Source organism: Rhipicephalus microplus, chromosome 6 (genome assembly GCF_043290135.1).
Source record: "Rhipicephalus microplus isolate Deutch F79 chromosome 6, USDA_Rmic, whole genome shotgun sequence".
Lineage (NCBI taxonomy): Eukaryota > Metazoa > Arthropoda > Arachnida > Ixodida > Ixodidae > Rhipicephalus > Rhipicephalus microplus.
Window position 1 is genome coordinate 167,455,535 of NC_134705.1, and position 15,704 is coordinate 167,471,238.

General features: G+C 42.8%; 1 protein-coding gene across 2 annotated transcripts in view; it reads left to right on the forward strand.

Moving 5' to 3' along the window:
• Positions 1–15,704, forward strand: part of LOC119167925 (uncharacterized) — a 61,695-nt gene that overhangs the window by 25,837 nt on the left and 20,154 nt on the right. The window contains exons 1-2 of one of the 2 annotated variants that reach the window (XM_075865581.1): positions 7,872–7,973; positions 11,709–11,873. In XM_075865581.1, coding sequence (XP_075721696.1) covers positions 7,913–7,973; positions 11,709–11,873 — 226 coding nt within the window. In that variant the 5' untranslated portion in view covers positions 7,872–7,912. Of the gene's footprint in view, positions 1–7,871; positions 7,974–11,708; positions 11,874–15,704 lie in introns of those variants that run through there. The other variant, XM_075865580.1, reaches the window with a different exon arrangement.

Genomic DNA, 15,704 nt, shown 5'->3' on the forward strand with positions numbered 1-15,704 from the left:
ACTTAAAGCTGTGCAATATGCTTTTATGCCGGTTTTATATTTAAGCCAAGAAGAAGAACTACCCGAGCACTTAGCATTATTGTAAAGCCGTTTTTTCTTATTCCGCATTCTCAGAAGCTTTTTATTGAACCATGGATTTGATTTACCATTGATAATTTTAACCAGTGGAACATGCTTGTCAACTAACGTACACAAAACTTGCTTGAAAAGTAGCCAGTTCTCTTCTACGGATCTATTGTGGAAACACGGCAGGAGAGTGTTTTCGGAAAATAACCTTAGCTTTGTGTTAATTGCCTGATAATCCCCTTTATTATAGTCCCGAATTTGTTTTGTATGTACACCGGCTACGAGAAGGGGTATGTTTATATCTACTTGGAGTAAATTATGGTCACTGAATCTGTCCAGGTAATCTGTATTACGTATTGTTTCCGGAGCGGTCGTGAGGATAAGATTAAGGGTGTTCGTACCACGTGTAGGTTTCAGAACAGTTTGAAAGAGGTTGAAATCCAGAGTTAAGTTAAGAAATTCAGTTGACATGTGACAGGGCGATGACAGTGTGGCCCAATCAATGAGCGGAAAGTTGAAGTCGCCTAGTAAGTAAATGATATCGGCTTGGAAGATTTCAGAAGCGTTGTTTATACTGTCACGTAGCATATTAATGAAGGAAGAGTCCGAGTCCGGCGCACGATAGCAGCAACCTACGAGGATTTAGGAGGAAGGGACTGTACAAGCTACCCAAACTATTTCGATGTCAGAACTAGTGTTGATAAAAAATGAAGTAATGGTTTTCCTTATGCCGACCAGAACACCGCCTCCTCTTTTACCAGTGCGATCACACCTGTAGATTTGATAAATGCTGGCTGAGGTGAATATTTCGTCGTCACTGATAGCAGGATTTAGCCAAGTTTCCGTAAATGCAATGATATCAGATTTACTGTCATCCAGAAAAGCAGATATCAAAACCTGCTTCGACATAATGCTGCGTGTGTTAGCGATTGACAGCGACAATGAGGTATGAGCATGTTTCGGTCGTTGATTCTGCACGCGCGTGCAACGCTGTAGCTATCTGACAGATTCGATAACTGTGTTCGTCGCAGAGTCATAAATGTATGTCTTTGAAGCGATGCGTAGCTTGTCCACAGAGAGCTTATACGCACTTTTCTGCGTTTTCGCGAATTCAATCAGCTTCTTTCGGGACAGCCGAGTTTCCAGTGAAAAATCTTCTCGTATGGAAAATGCGGAACCTTTTAGTTTGTGTGCAGACGACAGGATTTGTTCTTTATCCTTAAAGAAGGCTAATTTCGCTATTATAGGTCTCTGATTGTCTTCTGTATATTTGCCTATTCGGTGTATGCGTTCAAATTGCCGTTCCGTCACAGTGATGCCTAATTTCTCTGAGCAGAAGTCGATTATTTTCTGCTCAGATTTTGCCCAGTATTCCTTAGGTTCATCGTCCAGTCCAAAGAAAAGAAGTTTATAGCGCCGTAATCTATTTTCAGAGCTATTACACCACGACGAAATTTCTGTCACTTGGCTTGATACTGTACGCAGTGCATTGGCACTTGCTTCGGTTACACCTGTGTTATGTGGTGACGTGGTAGTGCTTTCCAGGGCCGCGACTCTAGCCATAAGCAACTGAATTTCCTTGGTGGCTTCATTATGCTTCTCTTTCAGAGCTTTCAATTCGGCTAGTAAGGTATCCTGGCTTTCTTCAAGCTTCCGTATGGCGTCTAGAGCTTGAGAAAATGTGTCGGCTTCAGTTTTCGTCATAGGGCCCGGGTTAGATTCCACATCACCGGCGAGAAGTAACAATAAAGAGCAGAAAGCGCGGCACTTCACAAAAGAAACATCTTTCATACGCTGTATCTTATCTATGAATTCGGGTGGGCACGACACCGCAACTAGGACATAATTACTAGTTCTGTAGCAAATGGCACCTTTCAGATAACTAACCTGTAAGAGCAACCATCGTAAGCTTGGCATGCTTGGCGCGATGTCGTGCCCGAAGTGGACGGCTCCTGCCTGGCTTATGAATCCCGCGCCGTCTGTGCCACCACCTGGTGCCGCGATTCCAGGTTGCCAGATGGGGTAGTTTGTTCCCACCGGAACTGGCGTGCAGTTTGCCGAAGCAGGCGGCAGCTGAAGAGGGGCAGCGGGCAAGTCACAATTCGGATGGAGATGTACGGAAGGCACCATCCACGAAATGGCAGCCTGTAAGAGCAACCATCGTAAGCTTGGCATGCTTGGCGCGATGTCGTGCCCAAAGTGGACGGCTCCTGGCTGGCTTATGAATCCCGCGCCGTTTGTGCCACCACCTGGTGCCGCGATTCCAGGTTGCCAGATGGGGTAGTTTGTTCCCACCGGAACTGGCGTGCGGTTTGCCGAAGCAGGCGGCAGCTGAAGAGGGGCAGCGGGCAAGTCACAATTCGGATGGAGATGTACGGAAGGCACCATCCACGAAATGGCAGCCTGTAAGAGCAACCATCGTAAGCTTGGCATGCTTGGCGCGATGTCGTGCCCGAAGTGGACGGCTCCTGGCTGGCTTATGAATCCCGCGCCGTTTGTGCCACCACCTGGTGCCGTGATTCCAGGTTGCCAGATGGGGTAGTTTGTTCCCACTGGAACTGGCGTGCGGTTTGCCGAAGCAGGCGGCAGCTGAAGAGGGGCAGCGGGCAAGTCACAATTCGGATGGAGATGTACGGAAGGCACCTTCCACGAAATGGCAGCCTGTAAGAGCAACCATCGTAAGCTTGGCATGCTTGGCGCGATGTCGTGCCCCAAATTCAAAGGGCAGTATTGATATAGAAAAATGCAGATATAACACATTTCGGCTAAATTATTTCAGGCGTAAGTGGTCGAAAAATGGTAATAATAATACTGAGCTTCAAACACTTTACGCAAGCCCTTCACTCAACTTGTAGACCAAATTTGGCACGGAAGAAGAAGAGGTACTTATGAAATAATTTTTTTCACAAACACCCAGACGAGATTCCGGGAAGTTCAGGAGGTAGCAACGTGACCAAAAAATATTTGTCTGCGACATATGCTAGCAGTTACCTTTTTAATGCAGTAAAATCAGCGCGATTTTTTTTTCAAATACATTTGAGACAATCGCCAAAATGACTCGGACATCTGTCGTGGAATGACCCAGTAGCCAATTCTTTCATTATAAAATCATGTCAATGTGAGCCAGTTCAAGAACACTATAGTATCATTCGCATTTTAATACGTGACTACACAGTACTTAATTTTAGAAGTTACCTGCACTGAATACCTTCTCGATGTGCGTACCATCATGTATGCTCAGGGGCATTGTGCTTTTGTGCAATACTGATAAAACATGTAAATGTTGTTGTGCGTCGTACTGCATTCCTTGTAATAAACTAATCGAATGAGTACCATGGTAGATCACATGCAGCTGTGTGGATGCATACTTAAGCATGAAACTTCACATTCACTTAAATTAGTCGATGCATGCAGCTAATGAAACATTATCAACTTGGAGCAGCACCTTCTTATTCACCTGCGTGAGCAAGCTGAAAGGGTAAAGTAATGTTCACATCTGCGGCATGAAAGGTATAATGATTCTGCCACAGCGCGCTTTTTATGGCGTTTATTGCCCAGCATACCTTTTCTAGCATTTCTCACTGAAGCGTAGCCCCATGCCACTGAATATGCTTGCTATGCACTCAATTTATACTTACACATAAGAAAGCAGTTAGTTATACAGGGTGCATACTGTATGTTGCACTTTTTGGGAAATTTTGGTCATTTTTCCTTGTGTATTTATTTTAGGTTTTCGGGATTGAATTTTCTGTACAGAAAGAACAGCTTCGCCCCAATTCTCTCGAAGGCACCAGTCATATATGCAGCTGAAGATGATTGTGCAAGCAGCAGTGACGAGCTTTGGTTTTGCAAATAGAAGTATACCAACACTGACATTACAATCGTATACTACCCCAATTACAAGACCTTGTCGAATATTCTCAATTTTTAATCCCGAAATTTATACTGCGAAATATAATAAGTTGTAAATGTGATTCTAGAAACTCGCTTACTTTTTTTACGTGTTTTTTCCATTGTATAGGTGTCAATCAACGCCATACTTCTCAGTCGTTTGCCCGACTAGCGCAAATGTTTTGGAAAGTTGTGGAGATTTATTGTATTGAAAACAATGAATTTCTAGTATAGAGAGAAAGGAACTTGGTCACGCGAGATATTTCAAAATTTCGCAGAATGCCATCAGAGTCCTGTTTGTCAGATTTGCAGTTTTTCTATAATAAAAGCAGATGTGAACATATGGGCTTAATTGTTTTTTGCTTCGGCATTATGTTCGGTTGAACCTTATGCTACATGTTACTGCTGTGTGTGTGTGTGTGTGTGTGTGTGTGTGTGTGTGTGTGTGTGTCTGCCGCATCCTACTTTGTTGTTTTCAGCCAGTCCACCTACACATATATACACTGGTCTCATGCATCTCATTCAAGACCACGGCACCTTATTTTATCATTTTATCAACTGCATGCATGCAGGTATAAGTGCAGTGGGTGACACCGGTATCCATCTTCTTCCCTGTCAGTGGCAGAGAAGGTTCATATATGCTTCTCCTTGAGAACAACTGAAGCTTGGGCCAGTTGGTGATGGATATTTGATGCAATGAACTGCTATGAACGGCTCTCCTCAACATACAAGACTAGGCGTCACCTCGTGTGTCTCTGGTTTTGTTGTCCCATTTTTTGCACTTCATTTGATTAAGTATGCTTATCCATATCACTGCCATCGTTTCAAGGGGGTTTTTAGTGTTACACCCCACTCACATGGGTGTAGCTTCATCCAACACCCATAGTTTAGAGGTGTTCATAAACACCTAATAAAGTAGGGCGCAACGTTTCTTTACTCCCTATGGTTTCAGGGAGTTTATAAACACCTTATTGTTTAGAGTGCTCCTATAGACACCCTAAAGGGTGTTGACCATGGGACAAAAAATACACCTTTGTGGATGTAAATTTTTTAGAGTGTACGGACATCATAGTTACAAAAAAAAGAAAAAAAACAGTTTGCAAATGAACCGTCTTTTGTAGGCCGACTCTACGGGATTTGGCAGAGCCGATGGTGCCTAACACACTAAGCCCAGTTCAGAACCCTTGGCGGAAAGTCCGGGCCTCTTCTTATCTCCTCAATACTCCACCCTTACACAACTCTCGGCGAATCGTCGCCTGCTTGTCCACTGTTCGGACAGTGCACTTGGTCGATCGAAAACCCGTCACGAGGGCGCAACCTTTTTGCATGTGAGAGCTCATGCCCTCTTCACAAATAACACTACAACCAAATTGTAAATAACACAAAACTACAAAATATCATAGAAGCATGGGCCAGCTCCACGGCGCACAATTATCTACACTTAAAGCTACACGTACTGGGCTTTGGCGGCCATAAAACGGCATCCCCTTAACACGTCAACTTTTTGACGATGGGGCAACTATCCGCCTGTTCCCTGTGCGCGTAAGAGAAACTACCCGCTGACCGCCCATGGTTCTACTTACGAGCTAATTTGCAAGAATGAACGCGGGGGCAGTCGAAGACATTCAAATTCAACAATAGGTACCCCAGGCGCCGACTTGTCGTGAGCCTGCCCGCTTTCGATAGCTACCTCACTGGACCGGAACGAAAGGTTCGCGGCAATCATGGCCGTTTCGCAATGCGCGCCACCGATTTTACCGGCTCGCGAACTGCATGAACATGGCTGTGCCATAAGCCGAACCTATGCGAGGAGTCGCCGCAATGCGCTGAGTCGCGCAAGAGGCCTTTTGATGCGTAGGCTGCCAGTCCCTTGAGGCAATTGGGGGGCCGTCCCCGTGATGTTTCTAATCCCTGCTGTCCCCGTGGGGGTCGGTTTCTTTTCCCTAAGTTAACAGAAACTCGAAACACTCGGCCGTCTCTGGCGCTGCAAACCTACGCGTGGTACCATGCTGACACCAGACTGTCTTTGCGTTCATGGCTAATCCGGTCGGGCACGCTTCGACCGAATGCAACTAAAGCAATGCTGCCTGCCAGGGGCTACATGCCTCCCCAAGCTAACGACACGAAACAAATAAAAGCAAACTAAAATTGCTGCGCCATGAATTCTTGATTGATATGTGGGGTTTAACGTCCCAAAACCACCATATGACTATGAGAGACGCTGTAGTGGAGGGTTACGGAAATTTAGACCACCTGGGGCTCTGTAACGTGCTCCCAAATCTGAGCACACGGGCCTACAGCATTTTCCTCTCCATCAAAAATGCAGCCGCCACAGCCGGGATTCGATTCCGCGACCTGCGGATCAGCAGCTGAGTAGCTTAGCCGCTAGACCACCGCGTCAGAGGTAACAATGAAGTACAAACATTCACTGTTTAGCGAATAACAGAAAATGTACTGGCTGCCTTCGAAACAAAAATAATGGCCCAAGCGTCTTGGCAATAACGTGTGCCAATGGGGAGTACAATGAGTTTGTACAAAAATAAAAAAAGTATACGAAAAGCATTTGCTAATGAAACAAGTAAAACCACCGAAAAACGTAAGAAAACAGTAGGTAATGAAAGAACACTTGCAAATGATCTCGCGTGAAACTTCTTTGTATCTGTAGAGCCATGCTGCACGAGACGGACACGTCTTTTCAGTGACGTCTACTTTACTCAGACAACCAGAGATTTGAAAATAGAGCAGGTGCACGCAGTGCACCGGAAGTGGTAAGAGTTAAAAAGGCTATAAGGAGAAACAGAGAGGAGAGCAGCAGGTTGTTTGGAATGATGCTCCTCAGACTTTCCTGACCACGGGGTGCGCTCTGGCGACCACGTCGCTACGAATCACTTATTTATTAAGTCGCACTCGCAAACACAACCATAATAACCTAAATATTTCGAAACCAATAAATATTTACCTACGACCTGCCAGGAGAGCTTATTACGAGCAACCTTTCTTATTTACATCGTGACAACAGCTTTTGTATTTTTGTTCTTTATTGATACATAACCTTTTTTGTTGCAGTGGTATACTATTTAGGGCAATGCAGCCAGCGTTGGTGGAATAATAAGAGGGTCGCGTGGCTAGAGAGGCATGGTACGAATGCATACAATGAAGGCCCGCAAAGGAGGAGGCTTGTCACAAGAATGGCCGACTAGAAGCTACTTATAAAAATATATTAGGTGGAAGTTGTAACCTATTCGTCATTGTGAGGCGTAACTGAGCACTTTCAAAGAAACACAAGGCCTTTTAGGTTTTATTGTACTCAACAATTTCAACTGAGTGCTGCTCGTGGAAAATGATTGCAAAGCGTTGAAGCAAAAAAGATGTTTTCCAGCTGTAGGTCATTTTTTCTTTGACTGCGTGTTTTTTATTAACGAATGAGGAAGAAACAATTCAATGATTCAACATTGAAGACAAAAATAAATCATATCCGGTTGCTTAACTACACAGACACTGGGCAGTTGGTTCTGTGATGCTGATGTTTTTCGTTTGAACTGTATCGGAAGCATCCAGTGTCTATAGAGTATTTTTATACCTTCCTTAAGGCAATTACAATTGTCTGCGTACTTTGATGGGCTCACTTGAAGAAATAGAAATTGTTTTTCTTTGTAATCGTGAAAGTCACCTTGCTTAATATGCACTTATCATACAATAGAGAAAATTTCGATATGTAAATAGAACTTACCAGGAATCTTGGAAAAACATTGTTATGTTGGGCTGTAAAACCACTAGCAGTTGCAGAAGCATCAACGTTCTTAACGCCGGCACCTGGCTTTAATATTCATAAGCTGACAAGGCACCCGTGACGTGTGACTAGAAATGCAACTTGAAGAAAGTGAATCTACTTAAAGTCTTGGCCAAAAGAACAGTTCTTCAGTTTAAAGCAGGTACGCATAAGCATACTTCAGCAATGAAGCTGTTAATTTACGCTGTTCTGTTCTGTTTAGTAATTTATGGGATCGCAACGGAAGGTAGGTGACAGCAATTTCGAACGTCTAGGTCAGCAGTCATAGCGTTTTCATCGGGCTCCATAAAGAAAGCGGCACATGCGGTTTTTTAAAAATAGGACCGTAACTATGAACACGATGACTTGGTTTTCGGCATGCCTATGTCAAAATTTTGACTCGCTAACCAACCTCAGTGACATCGCACCTTCCTAAGCACGCGTATACTAACTCTCTGCGTGGGAGGAGAAGCCTTGTCGCAATGCGTGGTACAAATGTACTGGACACATTATCCTAAATAATGAATTTGTGACTTTAAACCTGATTAATATTATTATTATTATTATATTAATATTATACATTTAATGAAATCATATAGCACTTCTATTTGGGAAAAAGAGTATTTCAGCCGTAACACAAAAAGCTTACGAGACCACAGGCGATTACCCTGAAGATGCTACGAACTGATTCTTACGCAAATTTCGCTTTCATGCCGTGTCTATTCCCAAGTGCCTTTAGCTAGCAGTGCTCTCGCTCCCGGGTAACGTGTGACTTAGAGCGCATGCTTCGATGGCGTCCTTCGTTAGATGCGGATTAGGCGTGCATAAGGGTCGTTAGGTGTGGACGCGATACGATACATAAAAAAAAAAAGGTTTCTGGGTATTGGCGGCGGCGAAAGTACCGCACCATGGCGTCCGGGTCGCGTCAGTTGATGTAAAGGAGCGGATGTGAGTCGCGTGATCCCGTTGCAGCGAAGAAAGATTTTTAGGGCCAAAACTCCTTAAGGTCGATCCTTATCTCTTCGTTGGCGTGACATAGTACACCCGTTGTCTTGGCTTGCACGCAGTGGAAGCACCGGCCACTAGGAGAACGAAGATCGGGGGTGCACTCGTGGCACGCTGTTTCTTTCGCTGCGGTGCCCTAAGAGCTATAAGACGCACTTGCTCCAGGCTCTCTCTTTCTTGATGATATAGTGCACTTTTTTATAAAAGAAAAAAAGAAAGAAAGAAAGAAAGAAAGAGAGAGAAAGAAAAATTGGCAGATCCCACGCACAGTGGGAACAGTTGATATGCGAAGCACGAATGAGAAATGTTGATATGTCACTTTATGATCAGCCCAACATTGCGAGGTGGAGGTAAATGATGCCGTCCATGACTTCCATATCATGATTATCATGTTTGGATGTGTCGTATACCTTCGTCATCTATTCACGTCACGTGATATTAAATTTAGTATATAAGAAGCTAGCGAAACGGCCGTGAGTACGCTATGAGCGTGGTATGTTATGTTTTTATACAAGACACGCTTGCCAGGATTATCATGTTTGCACCAGTTATATATTTCGTCATCCATTAACGTCACGTAACACCAAATTTGGCATATGCGGAGGTAGCAAAATGGTCGCGAGAGCATCATGAAGGGCTTAATATACTCCAATGTAACGTTGACGCGCGCGCACGCTGGGCACAGTGCAAGACGCGAGAACTCTATAGTCTGACGGCAGGCGCGACCAGCGTCCGTCGGCGCGGCCCGACGAAAACCAGCGCGAAAAGCGACATGCTGCATTTCGCGCCGGTGCGTTACCAAGACAACACTGCGTCTCCGTATTTTCGGCGGATGGACGCCGGACGCGCTGAAACGCGCATGCGTCAAAGCAATGCAGCGCGGCGCGTGCCTGCGAGTATATGGCAGGTCCGGCGCCTGGCAGGGCAACGCTGGCGTGCCGCGACGAAATGAACGCCGGCATGCACGCGCACCACGTCACGTCGAAATGTATTGGCGCTCTGACTGTGTGTCATGTAGTCATGTTCTCACATGACATGCATCTCATGATTATCATGCTAGCACCAGCCACATACCTTCGTCATCTATTGGCGTCACGTAATACCAAATTTGTCACATGTGAAGCGAGCGAAACGGCCGCGAGCGCATCATCAGTGAGGCATGTAGTCATGTTTTTACATGACTCGAATCTCTTTTTTTTATCTTTGCACCAGTATCATAACTTCGTCATCCATTCACGTCTTATAATACAAAATTTGTTAAAAGTAAAGCTAGCGAAAGAGCCGCCAGCGCATCATGAGCGTGGCATGTAGACAAGTTGTCACATGACGCACAACTCATGCATCATGTTTCCACCAGTCACGTACTTTGGTCATTCATTCACGTACCGAAATATCAAATTCGGTATATGTGACGCTAGCGAAACGACCGCCAGCGCATTATGAGCGTGGCCGTGGCATGTAGTCATGTTGTTACATGAAAGCATGTCATTATTTTCGTGTTAGGGTATGTCGGTTGTGTTTGCCATGCAATCATGTCATACCATACCAGTTTAGCAAAATGTCATGTGAACGTAACCACCGCAAGAGCTTGAAGACCATGACAAGTAAATCATGAAATTGATGACGTACGTGTCATGATTTTCATGTTCTGACTAGTCAAATATGTTCTTCATACAGCCATGTTAAGCCATACCAAGTTTGGTATTGATACCATTATCGAACGGCCAGGAGAGCTAAAAGTCGTAGGCAGCTATATAGATAGATAAATAGATAGATAGATAGATAGATAGATAGATAGATAGATAGATAGATAGATAGATAGATAGATAGATAGATAGATAGATAGATAGATAGATACGCTCAAAGTTGCCGAAGTTCGCTAAGAAATGCTTCGCATTTAAAAGAGTGAAGTGGGGTTAATGATCTCCTGGAGCTACCCCTACTCGTCATCATTCACTTCGTGGATATGCTGTGTTTTTGTTCTGTACTTCGACAGCTTGTATTTTAACTTAGCGAAAGATTCGGACAATGATATACCCATTACTCGTTGGTGAGCGTAGTTTCATAACGGCTGCTCACTTACAACTTCAAGATGGAGTTGTAAGTCACGGTTAACGTTTGCGGAAAGATTGGTGCAGCGAAGATGGTCGATCTTGAACCAGAATATTTTACAGCATAGCAATGCTTGCACACAACATAGCAAAACCTACGTAAAAGTAAACAAGTACCGTATAGTAGCAGCAAGCGTTAGCCTCTTGACTTGAGGGTCCACTAGTTTTGTTTTTAAAGCAGGAGCTACAAACAGCCAAGTATGGCACAAAAACGTGACCAGTTGACCAGTAGACAAACAAAGCTTCACTGTGCAGAGCTTTGTGTGATGGCGCTAATTTTGCGCATTTTATCAGCCACGTAACATATTTAAAAAGGAGGTGCTGTTTAGGGTCCTGCTACAGAAGTGTAGCTGGTAATATTAAGGAGGAATACTGTTATGGGCCGCCCGCTCCAGTGCATTCTTCGGGCTTTTTTTTCTTCTGAAGAAACATCACTTGTTTGAGAATCCACAATGACAGTGGTCATTACAATGCTTCGAGTGCAATAAACATCTTTATAGTGTATTTGTTTTTATGTTCGTCTACAAAGGGTGCAACTGGAGTATGATACTCATCGATCTTCACTCCTGTTTCTGTTTTTTATTTAGTTCTCAGAATATTAGTCGATTCATAAAAATATGTACGCATTAAAATATATGGCTCTTTGGTACGGAGGTTTCAGAAGGCACCAATCCTATTGCTTTTCACGAAATACATCAGTAACCTAATCTGCAGATTATACTGCATCAGGGCAGTCGGAGTTTTGGAATCTTTGCATAAAATATTTCATCGTAACTTATCAGCTTAAGGAATGTTTTTTCAGTGCTTCGTCAGCAAAAGATTTCTTTCAGTTCTTCACATACTTATATTTTCCCCTCCCCTAAAAGGTGAAGAGGAAGAACAGGAAGGAGGAGGAGGAGAAGGAGGAGGAGGAGAAGGAGGAGGAGGAAGCGGGGAGAAAAGTAAGGAAAGTGAAGCATCCACATCTTTAACGACACCCACGGCAACTACCACAACTGCTTCAACAACATCAAGTTCAGCATCATCAAAAGGCAGGTATCGATTATTATTTGGAATTGGGTCCCACCGCGGTAATCTAGTGGCTAAGGTACTCGGCTGCTGACCCGCAGGTGGCGGGATCGGATGCCGGCAGCGGTGGCTGCATTCTCGATAGGGCGAAAATACTGTAGGCCCGTGTGCCCGCGGCACATGGTAAAGAATCTCAGGTGGTCAAAATTTCTGGAGTCCTCCGCTATGGCTTCTCTCATAATCATATGGTGGTTTTGGAAAGTTATACCTCCCGTGTGCTCAGATTTGGGTGCACGTTAAAGAACCCCAGGTGGTCGAAATTTCTGGAGCCCTCCACTACGACGTCTCTCATAATCATTGCGTGGTTTTGGGACGTTAAAACCCTCAAATCAATCATCAATCAATCAATCAACCTTATACCTCACATATCATCCTCATCCCATATTTTTTGCTCATAGTCCTTTTTAATGAATGCCCTCAATGGTAACTCTAATACACCTTGAAAAAATAAATAAATATATAAACATATGGAAAATCAAACAAAATTTTTTAAAACTCGTCTGGTTATCTGACAAAAGTTGTTAAAAACCCTAAAAGTGAAATTGCTTTGAATTTTTTATTATTGCAAAAAATAATTTCCACATGGAAATGTTACCTCAATAAGGTCATTGCATTCAGGAAATCGAGGCCTGCCCCCCTCCCCTAAAAATCAAAAAGAGCAATGTAGCATGAAATATCATAGGTTGCCTTTATATCATTTTTTGTTCTAGCATATAAAATTGAAGCTGGCCACTTTTGTTGCAGAGTCAGCTATTCAACATAAGAATTCTACGAAGCCGTTCTGTTGCGGTTGTAAGAATAAAATCTCGAAAGTTAACTGTCGCATAGGCGTATTAAGGAAAAATCTACAACGCGAGCATGATTGTGAAATCATAATCACTGACGTTCTACGATTTTGTTTGCCTTGCTAATTGTTTCTAAAGTTTTTTTTTATTTGAAGGCAATTTATTGGAAGAATACCAACAAAAATCCATATCATATATCCGGGGCAGCCACTGCTCCCATCTGCACCATTAAGCTGAGACAAGCATAGGAAGTGGGATTCCATGGTCCCTAATTTCAAATCTATTTTTATTTCACCAATGAAATTGTGATTGGCTTACAATCGAAAGAAGGCCACACAAGAGAAAATTTGAAGTTATCTGTTGCCACATAGACTATCGACACGATAACATGCTCACTCTAATGGAGGCGAAACTAATGAGCTTTGTGAAATTGAACCACTAAAACAAATCGTGCTTGACGAAGCACAAAGAGAAAAAAAACTACTAATAAACCATCAATTTTCATAAGGTAAGGTGTACATTTTCATGTCGCAGGCTGTAGCACGTACAAAATAAAATTTATTAAAATTAGTGACAGTCTGCCATGTGTCTGGTTCCACTGAAAAAATTTCAGTGGTTTCGAAGTACGCTTAAAGCGCCGTTATGTAAAGAGTGTTTTCATTTTTACACGAGTGTTTCCTTACCTGATTAGTGCTTACGTGAGGACCAGCTATTTCAGCACTAGATTGCTTCATGCTGTATGAAAGTGCGTGAATTGAATGTTTACCGATCAATCTATAAGATACCTCACCTTGAAAATGGCGTGAATTTTTGACTCGTCTGCAACTTGTAGCCATGGAATTAAAGTAGTTAGTATAAAAGTGTGAGCGAAGTAGTCATAATTTTTGCAATATTGTGCGCCAAAGCCTCGACATTATTATGGTGCACTGCGGTGGGAAGACAATTATGCTAGGAACGCGGAATTAAGCTGGGGCTTCCGATGATATGCAGAAGATAAACGATTTAAATATGACAACGAAACTAACACTGAGCGTTCAGACTCTAATTTCGCTTTTACAGAAATGAGACACAACTCTCTGTTCTAATGGACTTCAGGGAAGACGTACTGGCAATCCATGTGCTTCTCCATGGTATAACTGGATCCGTACAATGTGAAATACATTGCAATAGCTGTGTTAACGTGTGATGAATTCACCAAAGTTTTTCGACCAGGTGGGGACGTTCCAGCAGCAAGTGTGTTTGGAGGAGCGCGATGGTGACAGAAGAGCTGTGATATTTAGCTTAGCAAGGCAGAAAGTTTTCGAATGGTTAGGCAAAGTCAGTCCCGTAAGGGTTGTCGTAGAGATCAGATGTAATATAAATTTTGGGAGGAGAACGCACTGATCTTTATGTGATACGATATTTGAGCATTTATTCCTGTTCGTGCATATTGCAAATATATTGTTCCTGATTGCAAGTTCAGGCTATGTTTAGACCACTCAAGCCCAGCTATAGACGAAGTAGAACGACTAGAAAAACAGCAAAAGTACAGGTGGTACTCGTCACATTAAATTTTTTTGGAGCTTTATCCTTACAGCTGCAAATTTTTAAAGAAATTTCTTCAATTTGAACCTTGAATTGTCAACAATAACATAACTAGATACGGTGACCAATTGCTACAGTTTTGTTTACCGACTATGAATCGCAAAAAAAAAATGGTTTAGATGTATCTACTCGGTCGCTTGAAAGCCTACGCGGCAATTTAAGAGACTGCTTGTGCTGTGAAGGGTTCATCTGTTTTTTTTTCGTTTTTTCTTGTCGTCATTGCTACACATTTTTTTTTTTTGCTTTTCAAACGTTTATACAATAACCTTGTTCATTTATTCTCACTACAGTCGTTTAGTGTCTTTACTGTTTTGATAGTACATGCATTATGTATATAGCGTACTTCTATTTAACCGCTGCAACTGCCCAGCGAATGAGGTGGCCAGGTTCCTCTGAAGCCGCTCAATACAGCTTTTTCACCTGGTAATTTTTACAACCTTGTGGCAAAATAAACGGGATCAAATTATTGACAGCTTGAAGCTAGGCCAAATGTTTTCTAGAATGAAGCGCTTGGATAAGTTTCATAAAACATTCATTCGGCAGTGTCTACTACGAAGCAAAAAAATGTACAGGATCGCCAAAATTTTGGTTATGCGCGATTGTTGCTTTATGTACCTATAAACAAAAAAAGTCCATAAACAGGCGCTAAAAAGAACCTAACATCATGAGTGATCAGTTCCAATATATTTTATATTGCTTGAACGCGAAGCATATACCTAAAAAAGACAGAGCTTAGCGATGATAAAAAACTCAAATTAACTGACTTTGAGGTGCCTTTGAGTTTTGGAGATGCGTGATTTCCATGTCAGTATTACCTTTTTGTTGTCAAACATGAGTGTTCATGCGACAATTCACTGTCTATCTAGTCACTTGTGATCATGTCTGTGGCTTGACATTTCAAAATTGCGGTGTAAATAAGAGAGACGCGGTAGCGAAGTGGTGTGAAAATTTCGACCATCTGGTGTTTTTTCAAAGTTCAGTGACATAGCACACCACATGGACCTATACAGTTTCACCTGAATCCAAAAGCGACCACACATGCCGGGTTAGAATTAGCGACCCGCTACCTACAGGTCAGCATCGTCCAGTTAACTTGAGAAACTAAAGACAGATCTGTTGGTCAACATGCCATCAAGTCGTTTAAGCTGTAAATATTAGTTTTCGCTTCTCAATAACACGTATTATCTGCCGTATTTGGTTATATACCTTACTATCGTGGAATAAATATTTTTTTTCTTGGCTGTCAGCCTTCTTGTATTCTGCCTTTTTTATGTGTTATCCTAATGCTCTCTTAATAAAGCATGTAAATCAACATGTATAAACATAACCAACTACGCGGCAGACAGTTATTATAATAGGTGAGTGTTTCAGCCGCTATCACAGGCTCAAATGAGTGCTTATCTTGTGGTCATTAAGAAAACAAAT